Source organism: Solanum stenotomum, chromosome 5, assembly GCF_019186545.1.
Source record: "Solanum stenotomum isolate F172 chromosome 5, ASM1918654v1, whole genome shotgun sequence".
Taxonomy (NCBI): Eukaryota; Viridiplantae; Streptophyta; class Magnoliopsida; order Solanales; family Solanaceae; genus Solanum; species Solanum stenotomum.
In genome coordinates, this window is record NC_064286.1 from 22,013,934 (window position 1) to 22,038,644 (window position 24,711).

General features: G+C 36.0%; 2 protein-coding genes across 2 annotated transcripts in view; both read right to left on the reverse strand.

Moving 5' to 3' along the window:
- The window catches only part of LOC125865077 (ferredoxin-1, chloroplastic), a 791,835-nt gene that overhangs the window by 315,152 nt on the left and 451,972 nt on the right, over positions 1-24,711 (reverse strand). The window lies entirely within an intron of this gene.
- LOC125865061 (phospholipase D delta-like) lies at positions 1,236-11,468 on the reverse strand. The gene is made up of 10 exons (XM_049545228.1): positions 10,545-11,468; positions 10,312-10,428; positions 9,930-10,124; positions 9,377-9,640; positions 9,218-9,286; positions 8,944-9,091; positions 2,961-3,109; positions 2,325-2,492; positions 1,907-2,104; positions 1,236-1,534 (listed from the first exon to the last, which is right to left on the reverse strand). The coding sequence occupies exons 1-10, from the start codon at positions 11,451-11,453 to the stop codon at positions 1,241-1,243; spliced, it is 2,511 nt and encodes an 836-aa protein (XP_049401185.1). The 5' UTR covers positions 11,454-11,468; the 3' UTR covers positions 1,236-1,240.

A 24,711-nucleotide genomic window follows, 5' to 3' on the forward strand; every position in this document is an offset into this window, starting at 1 on the left:
ACCAGTTCTGTTTGTTTAATAAGTGCTTAATAATTAAAATTTGTAATGTTACGATTTTGAATGTGATCAAAACATAACAGTCATTTACCATTACTCAACAAATTAATTGTTCTAATTAAGCTTATATGGTTCTTGGGAAATTCAAAAGTCTCTCTAATCTAACCATCTTAATGTTCCGCATTTTCATAAAGTAACTTTTTATTTTTAATTTTTTTGTTTTGATTCATATGTATATTTATATTTTTGGACAAAAATATTACAAAAATTGTGCTTAATTGAAGGGGAAAAACAGTATTTTCATTATTTCTTTTTGATCAGAGGTTGAATCGATCATCAGAAGACAAATTAGGCCAAAAATTAGGATACATTCAGGAAAAATCAAACTTTCATTGAAGGTGTTCCTTGCATGCTGAAGTGAACAGGGCCGGTACCAACTACTCTAGAAAGCGGTCACTTCTGTCAATGAATAATTTTCCATTTTGGAGCTTCCCATTCTTAATAATTTATGATGATTAGTGATTTATTTATGATTAATTTGTTGGTCATTTATTCACTTAATTCCTACTCCTCCGTCCCATATTAGTTTATCACTTTTTATTTTGCACAATGCTTAAGAAATCATAAACAAGAAGATTATTTTACTAGTTCACCCCTTAAAACCTTCTTGGAAATTTTACAAACAAATGTGAACACTTTCGGAAAAAAACTAATTGCAAGAGTAATATAAAAATAATAATTAATGCTTTCTTGATTTAGTTAAACGGACAACTATTTTTAGTATAATGATCAACTAATATGGAACGGATGGAGTAGTATAATTGATATGATGATGTTCTTAATGGTAAAAGAAGATCTTAATATTACATCAACTCTACAAAGTTTTAGAAGGATTTGTCAACCTTTTCTTAACACTAGCATGCACATTGTACAAATTTGTAGAAAACAAAAGAAACATTATATTTTATGGAAACATTTTCTGCTGTTTAAGAAAGAAGTAAATTTGTACAAATTTGTATATAAAGTTTCTGATAAACAATCTCTTCATATTAATCATTCAACAAAAATTAATAGATAACTTCAATGACTTGTATTTGAAATTCTCTTATATATCTTCCTTGCTTAGCTTCTATTGTAACAAGTCCAAAATCACAATGCATTATTTCATTTTTTGATTTTAGGCATCCGGTATCCGAATCTCATTGGCCTGACTAAGCACAACGCATTTGATAATATGTGAGTGTTAAGTGGTAAGAGCATCAGGAAGATTTGTGGGTGCCCCTAGAATCTTACCACCAACATCAGGGAAGCATTCAAAGCCAGGCAAATTTGTGACTTCTCCATTTTTGCTAACCTGAATTGGATATTGCATCAAGTGCCCCTTCATCTTCTTGTACTCATCTCCTGAAAATGCATTCCAGTTGTAGCTAGCCATCTCATTTACGCGTCTAACACATTCCACGGTCTGAGGCTCCATGAATGTATTCTCCACTAATCCAAGATGCTCAGACCACAGAGACATCCGATAACCATACACCTGGAATATGTTTCCATTCACTTTGTGGTTATAGTCCTAAAATTTCACTTATAAGTGCAATTTAACTTGCCTTTGTTTTGCAGTTACTAATTTCACTCATTATGTTATTGCCTCTAGTTATCTTTTAAATGGCATGATAGCATAATTTGTTTCATACTGGTATAGAAATTAACTCATGCTCATATATATGAAGCTCTCGATTCTCATTAGCATGTTAACACGCTCAGTTACTATACTTAAAAACAATTAATTCAACTAGTTTAGTCATCCAACTAGTGTACTACATGCTGTTAGTTCAGAATATTTATCAACTATAGCATTCTTCGGATGTGTATGGTATTTGTAGTGAAAGAAATAAATTGTATCCCAAACCTGGCCATTTGGATGGCGATCCTTTCTTGCCCATGTGTAATTTGGTTGATAAGCTCCCATAGCAATTTCTGTGTCCCTTGAACCACTCAAAGATCTTTGATTGATATTTGCAGAACCCATCAAGACATATTCATCATCTACTATCATTCCTTTTGAGTGTACATAGATCATAAATCTCCCAAACTTTTGAGCCAATCCCTGTAAAGTCAGGTGTACTAAAATGTTACAATTTCTTACCTTTTCAAGCGCTCCGGTCCAATGGTAGAAACTGCTGATTTACAAGGTCATTGTTGACCTCAAGATCCCAAGGATCATAGAAAATAAATAAGAGACATTGTTATTGTTCTATACTTACTACAAGGATGCGACATTTATTATCGATATATTAATAGTCCATGTAATTTAAGCATAACTGTACCAGTAAACGGTCCTGGTTATGTGCACTAGCTTTCTGATTTACAGGCTTTACTTCACGTTTCCCTAGGCAGTAGAAGTTCAAGTAATCCTGAGGATGAAAATACTGAGAAAGGCCTGCCTTTTCAAGAGCCTCTGCCACAATTTTGTACATCATAGACATTGTTTGGCTCTGTAATCATTGCAATTCCAGAATAACAATTTTATTAGATAAATCAGAATTGATGAGGCATTAGGATTTATGAACTATCAGTTCGGCATGACCATTGGACAACCAAGGTAGAGCTTTGAGCTAAAAAACATTTCATGTAATACTGTCTCTTTGTAGCTTTTTATCCAAGAATCAACTTTTATACCTAAATATGAATATCAGTAGGTAACGTAAATGGTCGAATCTTGGTGACAAGATAAGTATGATTTTAAAAATTGTGCAAATACTTATGAAATCGAAGAAAACATAGCCTTTGTGAGTATATCTTCAGCTCACAAGAGCGTTCTTGCTTGATAATGACCTCAATGTCTATTCTAAATCATAAAACAAATGAAGAGTTGAGTGTTCAGTAGCCTAGTTCATTTACTGATATGCAAACTAGAGGAAGGAATTTTTTTCATAAAACAAGTAAGTATAGTTCATTCGAACCTGCCAGAAGAGAATTTCTTGCACTGCTTTACTGGTTGGGACACCTTCAGGCCACATTGGAACCACAATGTATGCTGCAAAAGGTTCATTTGCTGCGATTTTTCTCGCAATTTTCAGAGCAATTTCCATAGGGACTAGGTTATTAGCTCCTGTTAGAAAGATATAGTACCGGATGTTATATATTGCATTTAAGTAAGCTATGACATTCATTTTTCTTGGTAAAGATTCTAAAATGTTCATTTATTTGCAACTTAACTATGGATTGTGTTTGAAAATTTGAATTTATAGTTAAAAGCTCTTAGTTTGTAGTTGACTTTTGGAACTCCTGCTCATCATTTGTATAGCATTTTGGAAATATTTCTGCCTCATTACCATACATATCATCAAATGTCTACGTCTATAATAATTGTAAAAGGCCTCTACATGCAAAAACTTCTCCAGTATGTCACTAATCTCCCTTATTCGAGAGCTCATCATTCACATGCTCATGCATTTGTCATACTTGTGCCAATTTTTGAGTGCTAGGGGCACCTGTTTAAGTATGTACATATGTATATCAGCTTCCTTATCTTGCTTCATTAGATTTTGCTTTCCTTAGATGGTACAAACAAATTTTAATCAGTACATTAAAAATTATGCATTACATTTTCATCTACAAAACATAAGAATTTCCTCACCACATGTCCTACATAACAGTGGATGCGTATACAAGTATGAGTTTTGACAAGACATCCTTAAATACGCAGAAGTACCTAAAACTTGTAAGTCAAGTTGGAACTTCCCTTCAACATTTATTTCTTTTCACTTATACTTCAAAGCTACAAGTTTTCTGTTAATTTGTTGACAAACTCTTACCTTTCTTCTATCTTTCAATAGAAAATGCCTCAATCCCAAACTAGCTGGAATTGGCAATGTTAAAGCCTTTGTATACATTCTCCTCGAAATCCCCTTGGTTCTATACCCAAAAAACATTATTTCAAGGAAAATTATGTGTTTTTCTAAAACTAGTGGTTCTTTAAATCTCACATTTATCCCTACACGGACATATAACACCTTTTTTCGGTACGAGTATATAACAAACTCTTGTCTTGCTTGTGAACAACATTTTTCCTAGTTTGAAAAAGAATATGATAGATTTATATTGCCGACTCGGCTCTATCAATAGAATTTTGCTGTTACATAATGAATGTAGACAACTTTGGGTGTAGTGTACATAGCAACAAATATGTAGAGATAAGATAGAATATATTTTAATTTTTTTCTTCTTTAGTTTCCTTAATTAGAGCTCATTGTATCTGTATATATGTATCTTACATAATGGAATAATACACAAGTTATTCTCCACACCTTGTCTTCTACATGGTATCAGAGCCATGGTGGATTTGTTTGCCGATGTTAATTGGAATTTTCGCCGGAGGCACTTTGGGGCATTTGCAAGTTGTGATTAAGTGGTCACCTTCTACCTAGGGTGGGTTGTCTTCCCCATATTAGCAAAATAAATTTTAAAACATACAAATTTGTGTGGTCAGCGAGGAAGAGACAGAGTCTCACATAGTGGCGGAGCTAGGAATTTCACGAAGGGTATCCGAAAAAAAAAGGGAAAAAAATGTCACTAGTGAGATTTAAACACATGAGCATTTAGGGCTCTTTGAAGGCATCTAAAACCATTGGGCTACAACACCTATTCTGTCAAGGGTGTACAAAATTTGTTATTTAATCACTTCGTGTATCATTTTACTTATAAATATGGTATTATTTTCCGACGAAGGGGACACCCTCACTATAGGGTAGCTACGCCTCTGGTCTCACGCATTGGTAATAGATTTTCCAGCAATCTGCTGAGGTTGCATGTGTGGGTCTGATTTTCCAACAATCTGGAAATTAGATCTGATTTCATTTTGGGCACAGTCGTGACATTTCTTACTAGGAACTGATAGTATCTGGTTCGATAATCTTGATTTGTGAAAGCTTTGACGGTTCCAGATTCTGCCCAGGTTCTTTAATTTCAATCACTTTATTTTCTCTGTTATTTGGCTGCTTGATAACATTCTTGGGGAAGCTTCAGTTTCATCGTTAAGAGTTCGGTGTCAGATTTGTTCTCCTTTTCAACTCGTCAATCTTGTTTGCACATTGAACTTATCAAGCAGGTGGTAGTGTGCTTTCAAATTTCATTGTTAAGCAAAGTGATTGTTCTTTGACCTGGGATTAATTTGTTGGTTATTAACTTCTGGTGGTCCAACTTTATTTATTCGAAGGTTTTGTTATTTTACCATGTAAAATCATTTAGTTGGAAAATGACTCAAGCAGTTAATCTTGCCATTACATCTGGTGAATCATCTGGTCAAACAATTTTGGTTTTAATGGAGGAGTTTGATAGGTTCTTGCACTATCAGAAATCAGTAAATGAATCTATTTCAGTTACTATCCTTTCCGAGTCAAGTAAAACATGTCTTGTCTCCTCTTAAATAAGCAGGTTATTGATTCGGGTGCCACTTATCATATGACAGGAAATTCTAATATATTTTCTACCTTTCAATCACATAAAACACTTTCTCCTGTTAAGGTTCAACTTGTAATATTGTCAGATCTGGGACGGTTAAGCCAACCTCTTCCATTACTCTGTCATCTGTATTGAGTTTACCAAAATTGTCCTTTAATTTGATATCTTTCAATAGACTTACTAAAGACCTCAATTGTTATATCTCATTCTTTCCGGATCATTGTATGTTTTGTGATCTTACAACAAATTAAGTTATTGGTAAAGGACATATAGATGATGGTCTCCACATCCTTTATGAATATGAACCTCAAGTGGTTGCATGTTCCGATGTCGTGTCTCCATTTGAAGCACATTGTCAATTCGGACATCCTTATTTACCTTTGTTGAAGAAGTTTTGTCCTCGGTTTCAGAACATTTCTTTGTTAGAATGTGAGCCATGTCGATTTGCAAAACATCATCGCAGCTCAGTAGGTCCAAGGGTTAGTAAGTGGGCTGAGTCAGCTTTTGAGTTAGTTCACTTTGATGTTTGGGGACCATGTCCGGTTGTCTCCAAAACTGGGCACAACTATTTTGTCACTTTTGTGGATGATTTCTCTTGAATGACTTGGATTTATTTTATGAAGGATCATTCTGAAGTGTTCACTCATTTTTTGTGCCTTCTATGCTGAAATCAAAACTCAATTCAATGCTTCCGTACGTATTTTGATAAGTGACAATTCCAAAGAATACATGTTAGAATTGTTTCAGTCACACATGAGACAACATGGTATTCTTCATCGGTCTTCATGTGTTGATATACCTTCTCAAAACAGAGTTGCTGAGAGGAAGAATAGACATCTACTTGAGACAGCTTAGACACTTTTGTTTCAAATGAAAGTTCCTAAACAGTATTGGGCAACTGGGGTTTCTACAGCTTGTTTTCTAATCAATCATATGTCATCTAGTGTACTTGTTTGTAATATGCTCTACAATCTTCTTTTTCCAAACAAGTCAATATTTCCAATTGAATCTAAGGTGTTTGGAAGCACATGGTATGTTCGAGATGTTCCATCATCTGTTACAAAGTGGGATCCAAAGCAGTAAAGTGTGTTTTTTTGGCTATTCTCATCTCCAGAAAGGTTATCGATCTTATTCTACTGAACTTGGAAGATACTTAGTATCTAATGATGTGGTGTTTTCAAAGACTACACCATTCTTCTATGCACCTCTTATTTCTACAATTGAGGGGAGGAAGATGAATGGTTAGTCTATCAAGTTACCCGTGTTTCGACGGTACCACCAAATGATAGTGGTCATCCATCTTCTAGTACTTCTATTGAGAACCAATCATGTATTGTGCCTTCATTACCTACTCGTTCTATGATGGCCAGGCCACCAATCACTCAAGTTTACTCAACGAGTCAAGAGAATAATGATTCATGTCCTGTATCAGTTCCTTTAGATCTTCCTCCACCTGATCCTCGGGAAACTATTGACCTTCATATTGCTCTTTGCAAAGATACAAGGACTTTCAAATTCACATATTCTATTGCTAATTTTGTTTCCTATGATCACTTATCATCTTCATCTAAATCTTTGATTGCTTCCCTAGACTCCATCTTTGTACCCAAAACAGTGAAGGAGGCTTTGAATCATTCTGGATGGTCTAATGCGATGCTTGAGGAAATACATGCCTTAGAGGAAAATCACACATGGAATTTGGTGGATCTACCCAACGGAAAGAAACCAATGGGATGTAAGTGAGTGTTCACAGTTAAAGTGAATCCTGATGGTTCACTGGCAAGACTTATGGCCAGACTTGTGGCTAAAGGTTATGCTCAGACTTATGGGGTGGATTATTCAAACACCGTTTCTCCGGTTGCCAAACTTACTCCTGTTCATTTCTCTAGTTGCTTCTAAGAATTGGTCTTTACATCAATTGGATATCAAATTTGCATTTATTCATGGTGATCTTCAAGAGGAAGTGTATATGGAGCAACCACCCAGTTTTGTTTCCCAGGGGGAGTGTGGAAAAGTCTGTCATTTGAAAAATTATTTGTATGGTTTGAAATAGAGTCCCCGGGATTGGTTTGGCAAGTTCAGTGAGTTAGTTAAGGATTTTGGGCTGAAAATGAGCAAATATGATCACACAGTCTTCTATCGGTAATCAGCAACTGGAACTATCCTCCTTGAAGTATATGTTGATGACATTGTCATCACAAGAAGTGATTATGTTGGGATCTCTTCCCTCAAGTCTTTCATGCACACTAGGTTTCATACAAATGACTTGGTCCAGTTAAAGTACTTTTTGGGAGTAGAAGTGAATATAAGCAAGAAGGAAATTTTTCTATCTTAGAGAAAGTATATTCTTGACTTGCATGCAGACACTGGAAAGTTGGCAGCCAAACCTTGTAGTAATCCAATGGTTCCTAATGTTCATCTTATGAAAGATGATGACGATCATTTTGATGATCTAGAGAGATGCAGAAGGTTAGTTGGAAAGTTAAACTACCTTACTGTGACTCGTCCTAATATTTTTTTGCAGTAAGTGTTGTTAGTCAGTTCATGTCTGCACCTATGATCAAACACTAGACAGCTTTGGAACAAATTCTATGTTACTTGAAAGGAGCTCCTGGACTTGGCATATTCTATAGCAATCACAATCATAATCGTATCGAGTGTTTTGCATATGTGGATTGGGCTGGGTCCAAAATTGATAGAGGATCTACTACATGCTATTGTGTCCTTGTTGGAGGGAACTTGGTTTCATGGAGGAGTGAGAAGCAAAGTGTTGTATCTCGATCCAGTGCAGAATCTGAATATAGAGCTATGTCACAGTCTACATGTGAAATTATGTGGATACATCATCTTTTAACTGAAATTGGGTTAAAGCATCATATACCAACAAAACTCTGGTGTGATAATCAAGTTGCTCTCCATATTGCCTCGAATCCAGTGTATCATGAAAGAACTAAACATATTGATGTTAACTGTCATTTTATTCGTGAGAAGATTCAGGAAAGCCTAATTTCCACCGGTTATGTGAAGACAGGAGAGCAACTAGCTGATTTGTTCACAAAAGCATTGAATGGGATTGAAGTTGATTACCTTTGTAACAAGCTGGGCATGACTAACATCTATGCTCCACCTTGAGGGGGAGTGTTACATAATGAATGTAGACATCTTTGGGTGTAGTGTACATAGCAACAAATATGTAGGGATATGATAGAATATATTTCGATTCTTTCCTTATTTAGTTTCGTTAATTAGAGATCATTGTATCTGTATATATGCATCTTACATAATGGAATAACACACAAGTTATTCTCCACACCTTGTCCTCTACACACCTTAATGCAACTTAAACATTCAGCTGTCTATATACATGATTAAGCTTGTTGTAATCACTAGCAAAAGTAGAAATGAGAAAGGGGGCTAAGTTAGACTATCAGCTAGAATTTTTAAAGAGCAATAGTTGAAATTGAGTTGAGAACACTTGCATACCTGCATTGCGGTATGATGGCCAGCTATATGAAGATCCAAGAAAATACTGATTCTCGACGTACACAAAGTGCTGGGCAGATCGAATTGCTTTCACATAAGCCAAATGTATGCTTCTTTCTATCTTCAAGTTTTTTCCACTGACAAGATTCTGCAAATGGAAACATGTTCCACTTTCACTTTCTGACTTGATTTTGCACACAGCATCTACCAGCAAGAACTATCTGAAACTAGTAATATACGGAACACAGATTTCCAAAATATTTAGTTATTATACCTGTGCCTCTGCTTCCTTAATGTCTTTTGGAAATCCTTTTACTGATCCTGAATCAATTGATCTAAATACCTGGAAAGAGTGCGCACAAGAAATGGTTACAACGAACTTTTAATGATTGACAGAGAAGCAACATCATAAAATAAGAAATATGTCTGATACCTGCACATTCCAACTCTCAGGATCTTGTTCATTTGTGACACGGACCGCAAGGTCACCATCTGGCCCGGTGGAAGGCATACGAATTGCTGCTATTCGATCTAACTTAAGCAATGTATCAGACCCTTGTTTGACTTTTCTTAGTTTGAGCCATTTCATAGCCTTGTTAAATCTTTGCTCAAAGTTTGTTAAAACATCATAAGCAGCAGGACCATCAATTTTACAGTGTAGATCATGCCATGGTTCTCTTGGGCCACCTGAAGTAGTCTGTATATATGTAAGAGATACAATGATACATCTACCATACCAGAAGGGTATATGAAAGAAAAGATAATTCAATATCCAGCCAAGAATGTAAAAAATACTGTTTTTCCCAATGATGGTAGTAAAAATATAACAACCTTAAACATCGAACCCATAGAATTTAAATCCTAGACCCACCTACTGTTCTTTGTAAACTATTTCATATTGAAACATTTTAGGTTTTTGAAGTACTCTGACGTCTTGAATAAAACTTTATCACAGAAACTTCAAGATATCCAAATTAATAGCTTACTGTGAATGTAGGATTATGAACATCATTTCCAAAGACAGTATCGAGATCGCTAAACAATCTATGCTCGGGAGTATCATAGCGGCCGTCACATAGATCCAGGCCACCAACAAAAGCAGTGATTTTCCGTTCATTCTGAGGTGCTTCTGTGTCAACAAGCACACATTTCTGATGATGTGTAAAAAGGTTTCCAACAATCTGCAGAATCAAGTGATCCTTTGATCAACAGATCCCCTTGGCTGAATTATGCTAGAAGATAGTAAAACTACTTGCTTGTTCAAAATTTACAACTTTTTCAAATATTAAATAATCATGCAATTAGAATTCAACTGGCATATATGTTCCCCTCTACTTGCCCCTAAGAATTTTTAAAAAAAGTATAAACCTGTCTCTTGAGAATACTAAGCTTACTGCTGGCGGAACGAGGACAAAGCACACAGTGTACACTTGAGTGTTTAAAAAACTTTCTGTTCTCTTCGTCATGAGTCTGCATTACACCTTCCTGCATTCGAGCTCATAAGACAATAAGACCAATATTATGATGCTTACCAAATAGCGACTGCGAAAGGATTGTCATTAGAAATCCCATTAACAGTTTTGTATTGTCCATTATATTACCGTTTTGAGGAAGAGATCATCATTTGAAGTTTTATCATCCCAAATGAGCAAAATCACACGAACTCCTTCTTGCGACTTGTACTTGAGCAAATCTCCTAGTGTTCTTTCCCCTGCCGAAGGCAACGGCCTTGTAGGTTCTCTTACTAGCCGTATAGGATGATATACAGACCAACCAACAACATATATTAGATACTTAGCCTCCAACATTGCATGACATATATCTTCCCAGCATTTGTTATGACTAAAAACCTTCCCATCATCTAGCGAAATTTTTGGAAGTGTTGCATCAGGCACATGAGCATCCTGATAAAGAGTAACATTTCCACCTCTTCGTAGTGGAAAATAGGTATGAGGTACTCCTACACTATTTGCATCACGTCCAATACCATTTCTATATAAAGGATTCTCCGCGACTGGCTTGTATTGGATTGACAGATGCAGTTGAGCACCAGTTTTCAGAGGATCCCCGGAATGTCCAAGAATGGGGAACCAACTACTTATTTCTTTACCTGAAAGAATCTTATCAGCTGGTATCTCCACCTTTCCAATCAGTTCAGCTCCTACCCCATCATTATCCTTGACAAAAAACTCAACTTTATCAACAGTGTGAGCAACTGGTATGCGAACATGCTCATTCCATGATGGGTTTTCATCATTGCGAATCACTGTTGTTCGAGCTACTTTTGCCCCACCTATAACAACAGACACATAAGGGTCACTAGTATCTATTATTTTACGAGTTACTGATTTCCCTGGATCCTTGTTCTTAACCTTTCGCGTAGATCCAAATGGGCTAAACTTTGAACAACATGCCATGTCCATGTTTGGAAGTGACTTGGCTTCTATAATCTGCACATCCAGTTCTCCATGCAGGAGTACTGCACCATCCATACAAGGTTTTCCAGCCATAGGGACACAATTCCCTGATTTTGCAGCTAATTAATTACAGAATGCCTTATTTTCCTCCACGAATCATAACCAACTACGATCATAGTTTTGCCAAAAATGGCAACCGCGATAATGGAAGGGCTTGTTACCTCACATGATAGATCATTCAATTATCCCAAACAAAGGAAGTCCCTTTCATTATTCTTGCAAGTTTTATACCAAATACATGTCTTTAATTTTCCTGGCAGGACATAAATATTGTCAATATATTATGCAAATTAAATTGCTGTTCAACATGATGGAACTAATCCCAACTGAAAAAAAGAAAACAAGAAAGTGAACATAGATACTACTAATAAATTGCAACCATTTATTATTCATGAATTATGTCTTTGCTGGATCTAGTTTCGTTACATCAATTAACAACCATAAATTTCTGTTAATTCCTTAAAATGAAACATGCAAGAAAAGAACACAATTGTTGGTGTAATTTTCAACTGTAATATTTATTATATTTGTGGTGTATATTACAGCAACAACAACTTATTAAGAAATTTATGTATAAGACACGATCATGAATATATATATATATATATTAATTATTCATTTGCTTGAGAGATGTGTTTATGCCTTAATTACCTGAAGAATGAGATTCAGAGGTTAAAAGAAATAATTGAAGGATCCAATGACACATTTTCGAGTTTTTGTTTGTTTGAGTAAAGAGATGTATGTAGTCGGCCCCGTATTTGGCGGCAAATGCAAAATACTTCTCGTTGGGGTTTGTTTATCAAAGGCTAATTATACGCTATGCCTTTCTTTTTGTATTATTATTACCCCTTTTATTATCTGCCTTTATGCTTCATCCAGAAAAAATATCCAATAGAATTATTGAAGTTGAAACAAAAAAGAGTGCAAAGAAGTTTCCACACAATTGGTGCACGTTGAGTTTCATTGATTAAATAAACTAATTTTATTTGGGTTTGGTTTTAGATTTTTAAAAATCGATAGCATTTGGGTTGGTAAGGGTTTTGTTCTAAAAAACTGAAGAAATAACCGAATCGAACCAATTAACTATATACATATATTTTATTATTATACATACATAATATATTATTTTTATAAATAATTTTAAAGATCTTATATATGTTTTCATCAAAACATATTTATAATTTACTTATGAAAGCAAAAATGCCCAAGGTGAGAGCATTTATCTTATTGGTTTCATGTAGATGAGTGTCTATACAATTCTTTGTGGGATTGAAAATGTCATTATATCTTCCTTCTAGGCCAATATAATGAATTTTGAAGTTTTATTCTTAGTAAATTCAATGGTTGAAAGTTTTGTAATGTCAGTCATTCCTACTATTTTTTGTTTTAAATGGATTGTTGTTACTTTTTTCATGTTTTGAATGAATTGTTTCTTTTTTGTCTATGGTTAATAACCGAATAACCGAACCTAAACCGATAATAACCAAACCCATAAATGTATATTATATTTTTCATTCACGCTCCTTTCCTTTTATTTCTCTTATTTTTATACTAAAGAATGGAAGAAAAAATAAAATAATAAGAAACTCAAACAATAATAATCAAAGAAGTCAAAGAATAGTTTATGTGTGGAAAAGATCAAACACATGACTTATAAAAAATATTAAAACCAAAGAATTAATTTAAATTAATTTTATCATTTTTGTAATGGTTGGGGTATATGTGAGTTACTTTTGTAACTGTAAGGGATATATGTGAGCAAATTTTGTCACTATAGGGGTCTATGTGAGTCACTTTTATAACGAGTGGTATATCAATACTAAATAGCAAAGTTGAAGGGTATATCAGAACATTTTTCCTAAAAACAAATCACTTAACAAAAAGGAAAAAGTTACCTATTGTTATGAAATTACAATACAATTAGAAGAAGATAATAAGGAGAAGAGATAAAGACTTCTTATAGGTGATTTACAATGAACAGAATTCTTTATTTATAGGAAAAAATGATTTGATTTCTAAGTTAAGGTTCTTAATTTTTCTCGAAAGATAGACATTCACTTTAAGTTTATATACATTCATTATCGTTTATAAAACTCTCCTTGAATGTCTAATTGATAGATAATATGCATTGTTAACACTTAGCCATGAAAAACACAATAATAGAAACTCTAATGAAGGAAAAAGAGTACACATATCTAGTAATCCGTATTTAGCCTATCTCATTAAAAATCTTACAAGAAAACCTCAGTGGGACAAAACTTCATAAGAGAAAAAGAGTAAAACACATATTAATTCCCTCTAATGAGAATATCAATCCAAAGACTTGAATCTGAGCATCCCAATCTTGTACACCATCTTCTCAAAAGTTGCAGTTGGTAGAGACTTGGTGAATAAATTAGTCACAGTGTCTCTCGAATGAATCTATTGCATGTCGATATCAACATTTTCTTGGAGCTCATATGTGTAGAAAGCTTTTGGCAAAATGTTCTTCGATCGATCTCTTTTATGAATCCTCCTTTTAGTTGTGTTATGCATGTTGCATTATTTTTATATAAAATTGTGGGTAGCTTATCATATTCCAACCTATTTTTCTCTAATAAGATGTATCATGGGCCTCAACCACACTCATTCTTGGCTTGCTTCATGAATATCTATTATCTAAGCATAATTTGATGAAGTATCCACAATAGACCGCTTTGTAGATATCAAAGATATGACAGTACCCCACATATAAACACGTAGACTAATTTAGATCAAGTTTGTGTTGATTAGATATACATCTTGCATCAGCATAACTAATAAGATCGGAACTGCAATTATTTGATAAAATAAGCTCATATCGATAGTCTTTTTTAGATACATCAATGTGTGTTTAATCCCATTGCAATATGTCCTAGTAGGAGCAGAACTAGACCTTGCTAACCAATAAATCGAAAAGACTATTGTAATGACCCTCTCGATCATTTTCATGTCCTTGTATGCTTTGAGTATTTTGCTCCTTTTCGTAAATTCTATGTTATATTTTTGATATGTTGAGATGGGTGGCATGCTTCTTGAAATGGTAGGGAGATTTTCGGATGAGTTTTTTTTTTTCATTTTGAAGCTTTTGTATTGAAAAGATTGACCTCAATCAGCATTCTTGGTAAACGGGGTTGGATAAGAATTTCATTGGCGCCATTAGCTCCGAAGAGTTGATTTTAGTCTAGTCAGACCTTTAGTTTGGATCGCGTAGTGGTCGAGTTGATTTTGGGATGCTTGGTTGTTTGATGATTTTTAGGTTTTTCGGTGGTAGTGTTGACTTTAATCAACATTTTGTAGAGATGACCTCCATTGATTGTTTCATCGATTTTTTAGAGACTTGAATGTCATTTCTTGTTAGGTAGCATATTAAGTTTGTGTTTATAGGACCCTGGATGAATCCCAAGAGTTCATTCAAGACTTGAAAAGTTAGTTCCATCTGCTAATCCAACAACTCCTATAGAGCATGGATCACTTCGGCGATGCCGCTCTTGTGGTGAGGCAGCTACACCAACAAAAGTTGGTGACTCAGCAGTAGCTGCACCTACAAAGCAATTGTCACGTTTCAAAAGCCTAGGTCATGATGTTACACACCCTGAGAACTTCAAAATGATGTGTAAGCCAAAAAAAATAACACATACAAGACTTCCAAAGGGAAGTCAGGCCACAGTCGATAAGAATATAACAAAGAAGTTCTCAAAACTTGGTGGCACAAATATAAAGAGCAACTAATATATTTCTAAATTATGAAATATATCTCAAGTCTTCTAAAGAAAATTAAATAATGTAAATGATAGATGGAGACCAATGGTGATCCGGAAAGCATGATCTCACCCACAACTCTAAAAGAGAAGAAATCGCGAGATCCGATCAGCCGCTACGAAGATCATCCTAACTAGGATCTACATAAAAATGATAACAAAAGTAGAGGTGAGTATAATCCATGTGTACTCAGTAGGTTAGACTGACTGAGTATAAGCAACTAATCAAACTTAAGAAATAAACTATGAAACGCTTCTACCTGCACACAAAAAAAAAAGAATAATTCCGGCATCGGTGCCACCAATTCATATAATAACAGTGAAAATAAAGTAAACACGAAAGGGAAAAAATAATACTCAAATCAACATATAAGCAAGTTACACAACACAACAAAATTGGTTAATATGATGCAATGAGATGAGGGAATGATTTGGTGGAACCAATGTCATCGTAGAACCTGTCGTATACACCTTGCCGAACTTTAGCTTCCATAAAAGGACTCATGGGGGACTCGCAGTCCATATACCAATCTCATAATATCAATATCTCATCAACTTGTCACCTAGATCGTGGCCAAGGATATAAGTAAGGTGTCATATTTTCTTTCTCCAAAATAGTATTTCTCCACTTTCTCATAATTTTATGAACAATGATATGTTGAATGAAGATGAATGCATCATAACAGATACTACACAAATGCATAATCAATTCATCAATGATTTTGAATAGCATAAAGTTTCCAAAATCACAAGTCATGAAATATATCCTCAAATGATAGGGATATGGGATGGATCCATTTGAAATAAGTTTTTACCACTTAGAAAATACTTTTTTTCATTTTAAGATGTTTCAAAAATCAAATCAAGCCCCTAACTCGAGCATCTCAATCTCAATCATAAAGATAAGCCACACAACCCCTCACTCGGACAATTACTCAAGTATCACAGATTTTCAATAATAATTGAAGTATCACACAAGCCTTCACACATGCTAAGCATCACACAAACTAAACAAGAAGGTTAACACTTACTAACCTTTAAAACTCATACAACAATTGATTTCACAGTACTTCCTAAGAAATATCACTTATTCATCTCAGTCTAACAGATGGATAGTCAAACCTACCTCAAAGGCTGAAACTTCACTCGAACAACTCTAACAGAGCATTTCCTCAACCATACTATCACCGAAACAATCTTCAACTAACAAGAATGGAAAGAATTCCTCAAAGGAGCCCAAGATACCCATATTGACAGGATTAGGAATCGAGGGTAAATACTCCAAAAATCACTTCAGAAACCAAAAAGGGTAAAATCATATTTTAATTAAAAATCAAGTTCAATTTCCAAATCATGAAAATACCAAATTTCAAACTTAGGGGGAAAAACCCCAAAACCCACATTAAAATCATGATTTTAAGATGTTTTCGAAAAATAAAAATTGAAGAAATCAATAAGGAATTTATAGGGGAAGCTTACCCACAAAAGTTTACTAAACCAAAGCTCCCAAGACCACCTCTCTCCAATAGAGTGAAAATAGTTGAATGAAAAAAATTGAAGAAATTCACGAATACATCGCCTGGACATAAAAATTGAGGTTTGCGAACGCATGACAGGTTCTGTGAACTACCAAAGGTTCGCAAATGCAGGAATAATGTGGCAATCGTGGAGCACTATTCATTTGTGAACATGCCCAAACTCTCTGTGATCATGGTGCCTTATTTGACCTTCCTCCGTGAATGCGCTCGGGACCCACAAATGAGGTTCCCTTGCACCAGTTAGTAGAAAGAAGAAAAAGGCCAAGTTTAAGTCTATGAAGGGACTCTACAAAATCATTCAGAATCTGATAAAAATAAACTGGTCATGCTACCCCACTAAATTCGATATTATGGACTCAATGAAATCGTTGAATTTCTGAAAAAAGGTCAAATGATAGAATTACCTTCAGATCACTCCTAAGGCTTAAAATTCAACTTCTCACCCCAAAAGCCCAAAACTCAACCCAAGGCCTCGAAAACCTTACCAACCACCTAACTATATCAATCTCGACATTTCGAACGTGATGAAACTGATGAAATTCTCATCTGACACTTGAAACTCAAAATATTGACCAAAGTCAACCATATTTAGAATTTTCAATTTAAAAGAATAAAAAATCACCAAAAACACACCCCAATCGCATCGAGGACCACATTAATCATTCAAAATCTGTGGGAATACTCGACATGGCATAATGGAAAAACTCATGGAAATGGAAATCTATAATACCTCAGAATCTAGTAGACTAAGCAAGGGAAAAAGTGTCAAGTCATTGGCCAAAGTTTAGAGCCTGGGCACCCTTCACGAGGGCCCATATTGGTCGTGAAGGGCACTAAGAGGCATGGTGTAGCCCGTGGTGGCTCATAGTAGCAAGCCAAGAAACTCTCCCCTCCCACGAGCACCTATACGGCTCGTGGTAGGCACCACGACGCGTGGTGAGGGTCGTGGTGAGGGAGGCAGTGACTGCCTAAAACTTGACCCTCCACACGAGCCACATTACAGCTCGTGAAGGCATAGACGGGTCGTAAGGGAAGTTGAGTATAAGGGTGGCAAGCCAAGCCACTAGTCAAGGACCACGGCTCATGAAGGTGGGTCGGCAGTTTTAATTTAGGGTCTTATGGGTCTTTTCCAGATTTTTTTATAACAAAGCCATGTTGTTTTATCCAAGCCTAGAACCCCTCTATAAATTATTTTAACCCCAAAACTTACTCATTCAAGTCATTCTCTCAAATTCACCAACAGAAATTGGATTCTTTCTCTCAAAAATATTTCTCTCTCTAGAACTTGAAGCAGGAGAAGAAGGGTTGAAGCTAGGGCTCAATGTTCAAGTCTCCATTCCTCAATCATTTGTAGATTTTGATATCAAGGTATGACATCTTTTCATCCATGGAATCCTTGCATCCATGGAGCCCCTAAGTTCTCCCAATTGAAAAGTAGAATTCCCTAAATTTGAGTTGGGGTTTTCTTCTAAGTTGTGGGTACTTATAAATATTGATTCAATTGATTGAATTAAGATTGTTTATGCATGAATTGAGTGGATTCTATGCTTTTATGATGAATTTCCATGTACTCATGTCTAACCCGTGTTTCTAAGTAGAAATTGATGTAAATGGGTTGTATTCTATGAAAGGAGAAATTATGGGTTTAGATGTATTCTTATAGTATTGATATGGTACATTATGAATTGCTTTGAGATTGAAGCATATGTGATGATTTATGATAATAATGTCTTTGAGAATGAAGCCTATGTATGAATTGTTGATTGTTGATGTGATTGTTGTGGAAGGGATTTTTTGCGCATGATTTTCCTTTATGTATGTATGAATGTGAAAGGCTTTCTCACAGTAAATGATTCTAGATTGAAAGGATTTGGCACCTAAAATGAATCTAGGTTAAAGACTATGAAATTGATGAGGCTAGAGGCAATTACCCATGACCTCTAAATTAGAATAGAATATGACACGAGTACCCATATTCCTTAGAAATAATAAGAGACGACTACCTTTATTCCATGAAATTGAACAAGAGGCGACTACCCATGTTCTTATTATGTAAGTTGGAAAAGGGGCGACTACCCATGATCCTAAATATGAATTAGGCATGAGGCGACTACCCATGATCCCAAAGTAAGAAGGATAAGAGGCAACTACCCATGATCCTTTATAGTTAGGCAAGTGGCGACTCCCTATGTCTTTAAAAGTAATCTATAAGATGTAAAAATGTTACGATGAATGATTAGCTTGGATTGTTGCATGAGTTGCCTTCCAAGATGAGTAAGACTAGAGTTGATTAACCAAGTCTTGACTAAGGATGAATTGAGGTTACTTTATGAAGTACTCCTTACATGTTATGATGATCTATTATGTGCATTGATTATTCTTATGACTTATGTTGTCTAACGCTTATGTTTATGTTGTTTATGCAAGCTATCACATTTAGTACATTCTTATACTAACGCATACTCTTGCCTACATTTCTTATCCAAATATAGGGTCCGGTGATCTCGATTCTCATCCTCATGGCTAGGATCCTTAGTAGAGGCAAGATTTGAAGAGTGGTGAGTCCTTATAGCATTCGAGGATTTGGCCACTATTTCCTTGTGTTCTTTTATTTTAGTTTTTGAACATTGTTGTATGGGTTATTTCCCAAGATTCTATTGTATTAGATAATTTTTGAGACAAGTGTATTCCACTTCCGCTTTTAATATGAAAACATTGATTGTGTTGAAAATGCTTAAAATTCTCATCGATTTCTATTATCTAGACTATGAAAGCTAAGTGGCTTGTATGAGGCCTCTCGGGGTCTTGTACGCCAAGTTACATCTAGGGGGTACCCTAGGTCGTGATAGCATCATACTCAGAAACTTATAAAGAGCCCTGCTCCAATCTATCAAACTCGTTCATACACTGATCTCGAAGGCTTTAGGGCACAAACCTCTCAAGGAACACCTTAATAAACTGATTTCAACTCATACCAGGAGAACCAACGAGCCTACAAGCAAGAATTGATCTCCGCCACTCCTTGGCCATTCCTGAAAACTGATAAGAATTGTAAGACATCCTATGCGCCTCTAAGATACCCACACAACCTATCCTGACACTCGGTCAAGAAGTCAAAAGCCTTCTGTCCAGTTGTACCATCAAATCTGAGAGGTGCCAATCTAACAAATCTCTCAAAACTCTTATGCTCGGAAACCGACATGGCTGCACTAGCAGAAACAGGTGAAGCTGCAAATTTTGGAGGTGCAAAATAAGGTACTGAAGACGAACTGGGAGTCTGAAATCCCACAATAGGCCCCTGAACTAGTGGTGTAGCACCAAGGTCATGATGGCACACACCCTAAGAACCCCATAATGGTGTGTAAGGAAAACGAAATAACATATACGATTCTTCCAAAATGAAGTCATGCCACAATCGATAAGAAAACAACAAAGAAGTTCCCCAAACCTAGTAGCATAAGTATAAAGAGCATCTAATCCATTTGTAGATTCTAAAATACATCTCAATTATTCAAAATAAATTAAAGATCGTAGAAGATGGATGGAAACCAATGGCGATCCGGAAAGAAGGATCTCACCACAACTCCGAAAGAAAAGAAATCACTAGATATGGTTAGCCACTACGAAGATCACCCTGACTAGGATCTGCATCAAAAGGATAATAGATGTAGGTATGAGTATAATCCAAATGTACTCAATAGGTTAGACCAATTGAGTATAAGCAACTAATCAAACTTAAGAAATAATCTATGAAACACTTCCACCTGCACACAGAAAGATCTCATTCTGGCACTGGTGCCACCAATTTATATAATAACGGCAAAAATAAAGTAAGCACGAAAGGGTATATATAATACTGAAATCAACATATAAGCAAGTTACACAATACAACAAAGTTGTCTAATGCGATGCAATGAGATGATGGAATGATGTGGTGAAACAAAGGTCATTGCACAACCTGTCATATACACCTTGCCGAGCTTCAACTTCTAGAAAAATCCCATGGGGGACTCTCAGTTCATAGACCAATCTCATAATCTCAATATTTCATCAACTTGTCCCCTAGCTCATGGACAATGATATAAGTAAGGTGTCATATTTTATTTCTAAAAAAATAGTATTTCTCCACGTTTTTCATATTCTCATGAAAAATGATATGCTGAATGAGGATTAATGCATCACAACACATACAATATATAGGAATACTCAATTCATCAAGGATTTTGAATAGCATAAAGTTCTCACACTAACAAGTCATGAAACATGTCCGCAAATGATAGACGGATCCATTTGAAATCAGTTTTTACCACTTAGAAAAACATTTATTTCATTTTAAAATGTTTCAAATATCAAATCAAGCTCCTAACTCGGACATCTCAATGTTAATTATAAAGATGAGCCACACAATCCTCACTCGGTCAATTACTCAAATATCACAAGATTTCAGCAATAATTAAAGTATCACACAAGCCTCCACATAGGCTAAGAATCCCACAAGCTAAACAATAAGGTGAATACTTACTAACCTCTAAAACTCATACAATAATTCATTTCATAGTTTACTTCCTAAGAAGGATCACATACTCATCCTAGTCTAAAAGAAGGATAGTCAAACCTACCTCAAACACTGAAACTTCACTCGAACAACTCTGACGGAAAACTTCCTCAACCACACGATCACCGAAATGATCCTCATCTATCAAGAATGGAAAGACTTCATCAAAATAAGCCCAATGATACCCATATTAATCGCACTAGGAATCGAGGGAAAATAGTACAGAAATCACTTCGGAAATCAAATGGGTAAAATCATATTTTTATTTAAAAATCAAGTTCTATAAGTCAAGAGCAGTTCGTGATTAAAATATCTATGAACATCAACCAAGAATCGAGTTCCAAATTATGAAAATATCAAATTTCAAACTTAGTGGAAAAACATTCAAAACCCATTTTAAGATCATGATTTTACGATGTTTTTAGAAGATAAAAATTGAAGAAATTGATAAGGAATTGATAGGGAAGCTTAACCAAAGCTCCAAAGATAGCCTCTCCTAAGGTCCAATCTAGTGAAAATGGTAGAATGAGAAAAATGGAAGCAATTTCCAAATACACCGCCATGTCTTAAAAATTAGGGTCCACAAACCCGGGAGAGATGTCGCGAACGCAGCCTACAAGGCTGCCAAATATTTATGAACGCGAGAATAGTTCCACGATTATGGAGCGTTGTTCACCTACAGAAGCACCCCAAACCTCCATGATGTGGTGCCTCATTTCCCTCCCTCGACTACTGTTCCTTAGATACTCCAAGCCACAATCTGTATTGTCCTCGAACCGAACGTGCTCGGGGACCCGCAAACGTTGTCCCCTTGCACCAGATAGTAGAAACGAAAAAAGGCTAAGTACAAGTCTTCGATCGAACCCCTGAAAATCGTTCGGAGTCTAATAGAATTAAATTGGGCACGCTACCCTCATTAGATTCTATATTCCAGACTTAATAGAATCATCGGATTTCTGAAAGGATATCAAATAACAAAATTACCCTCCCGAACCACTCTTAAGGGTTAAAACTCAGTTTCTCACCCCAAATGTCCATAACTCAACCCAAGGCCTCAGAAACCTTACCAACCACCTAGCTGGATCAAAATCAATTTTTGAGACGTGATGAAACAAACAAAACTCCCTTCTGATGCTCATCACTCAAAATGTTGATCAATGTAACACCCCGTATTCTACACAAACCAGAAATCCAGATTTCCAGAAGTTGCAGGTGCTACCAACGGACTGTAGGTTGATCTACTAATCGTAGGTGCGGACCATGGTTGGCCACCTGCAGCTCCCTTCCCAAAACCCAGTAAAAATTCTGCTAAGTCTGGGCCTACGGACCGTAGGTCAGAACACGCTTCGTGGTCCAAGCTGTGGTTCAAACCCCGTCAGACCCATTCTTTGAAGCTAACCAACGGTTAACCAGGACGGACCGTAGGTCCATCCATGGTCCGTCGGTGGTCCCAACAACTTTTAAGTTAGGGGTCGTTTGGTTTTTTCCCTATGCATTGGACCCCTAAACTACGTCGTTTTGGTCAGTTTTAGTCTAGTAACTTAATCATACTTTACCCTAAGCAATTCATTCACAAAAACTCAGAAAAACTTAGAGAAAAAAAGGACAAAAGAGTCGACCAACCCTCTCCAAGAATGAAGCAAGGTTTCCTCCTAGTCCAGCCCCGAAATTGAAAGATTTCTCCGTGGAATTCTCCACCAGGTATGTGAGATTTCACTAGTGGGTTCCTTTCACCCATTAGGTCCCAAGATTTCAGTCAGAATCTTTATTCCCTAAATTTTGCTTAGACCTAGGGTTTCTAGAACTTGAAATAATTGTTGTGATTTAGCTGTTAGAATAATCCTAATTTGAATATTACGTTTTTCGTAACTATGTTGCTCAATTCATGTATGAAATTCAGAACCCTAGTTGTGTATATTCGTTCATTTCATGAATTACACATGCTAAGTCAGTTTATTCGGATATACATGACCCAGTTCATAATGTTTCATTATCATACATTAATGTTGCATTTTCAGTTAACATATCAGTATTTTGAGGTATTCAGTATTACAGAAATTCAGTCATGTTGTATTTTATACATTCTAGTAGGGAGTGGGCTTAATACCGAGTTAGACAAGGGTCAGTCACCCTCATACTCCCAGAACTACGTGACCCCGTAAGTTAAGTCCTTTTTTTGGGTAACATTTTTAGTGATAACGACAGTCATGCCTTTATACCCCTGGCAAGGTATATTGGGTCCTCTCAATGGGGCGTATACATCAGACTCCACAGATAGCTCTCATGGTCTAATGTCAGTTAATAGTAGCTCTAACTATTGTATTTGACCAAGTTACCAGTTACAGTTCACTATTCAGTTTCAGTATGTTGCGGACTTGGTTATTGCATTCAGTTTAGTTCATATTTAGCATGTTTGGTAAATTCTTCATGTTCACCTTATATCATTGATCATTATGCTTTATTTCAGTTATGTATATGTTGTTCAGCTTTATTCTATTATGCATGCTCAGTACCTTTTAAGTACTGATGCATACTCTGTGCTACATCTTCTCGTGATGTAGGTTCAGGTCCTCAACATTCAGATCACCTGGTTCCCTATCACCAGCTCAGCAGTATCAGTGGTGAGTCCTCATTCTTCGAGGACGATTGACATGTTTTCCATTCAGTCTTTCAGTTTTTGTTTTGCTAGAGTTAGTTGGGGGGATGTCCCAACATCTCTAGTCAGTTAGAGGCTTATTTCAGACATAGTTAGAATCACCTTGAGTTTTGAGTTTGATCTTCTAGTTGTTATTAAACTTATATTTAGTTTTATATGCAGACAGTATTGGGTATTCCCCATCTTTTTAGTTTATCTCATGATTTAAGCTTCTGCATAGTATTTTCTATTTCAGTAAATTGTCCATATGCTTATGGTATGTCAGCTTAGGGTTAGCCTGGGTCACTCATGATCCTAAGTCCTTTGTTTACGTCCAGGGGGTAGCATCGGGGCGTGACAAACTTGGTATCGGTGGATTAGGTTCAAGAGTCCTAGGATGTCTGAAAAGTCACACTAAGTAGAGTCCATTTCATGGGTGTGAAGTGTGCCACACTTATGAGGTGGAAGTGTTTTAGGAAAAACTCCACTTCCTTGTTATTTTTATCGTGTGTGGGTATGATCTTCTATCTAACTCGACGTTATGTATTTTCATATCATGCCTCCTCGTAGAGCTTACGAAAGGAATGTTAATGCTTGCAATGCTGACACAGTTCCTCCAGTCCCAGACCATGAGGTTTTGAATGCAAAGTTTCGGAATGCCATTCAAATTTTGGCCCTGAGTGAAGCCAACCAGATCAATCAGTAGGTTCCAGTTCCTACTAATGGTAATGGTGAATCAGTGGCAGTTAGGGTCCATGATTTCGTTAGGATGAATCCGCCTGAG

Bases quoted from the DNA above. Each gene is read 5' to 3' on its own strand.
- LOC125865061 (XM_049545228.1), bottom strand. From the start codon at position 11,453: ATGGCTGGAAAACCTTGTATGGATGGTGCAGTACTCCTGCATGGAGAA. The intron at 10,429-10,544 runs GTAATATAATGG...GCTCGAATGCAG, and splicing joins ATGATCTCTTCCTCAAAACG to GAAGGTGTAATGCAGACTCA. The intron at 2,493-2,960 runs GTTCGAATGAAC...CAATGATTACAG, and splicing joins AAGAAATTCTCTTCTGGCAG to AGCCAAACAATGTCTATGAT.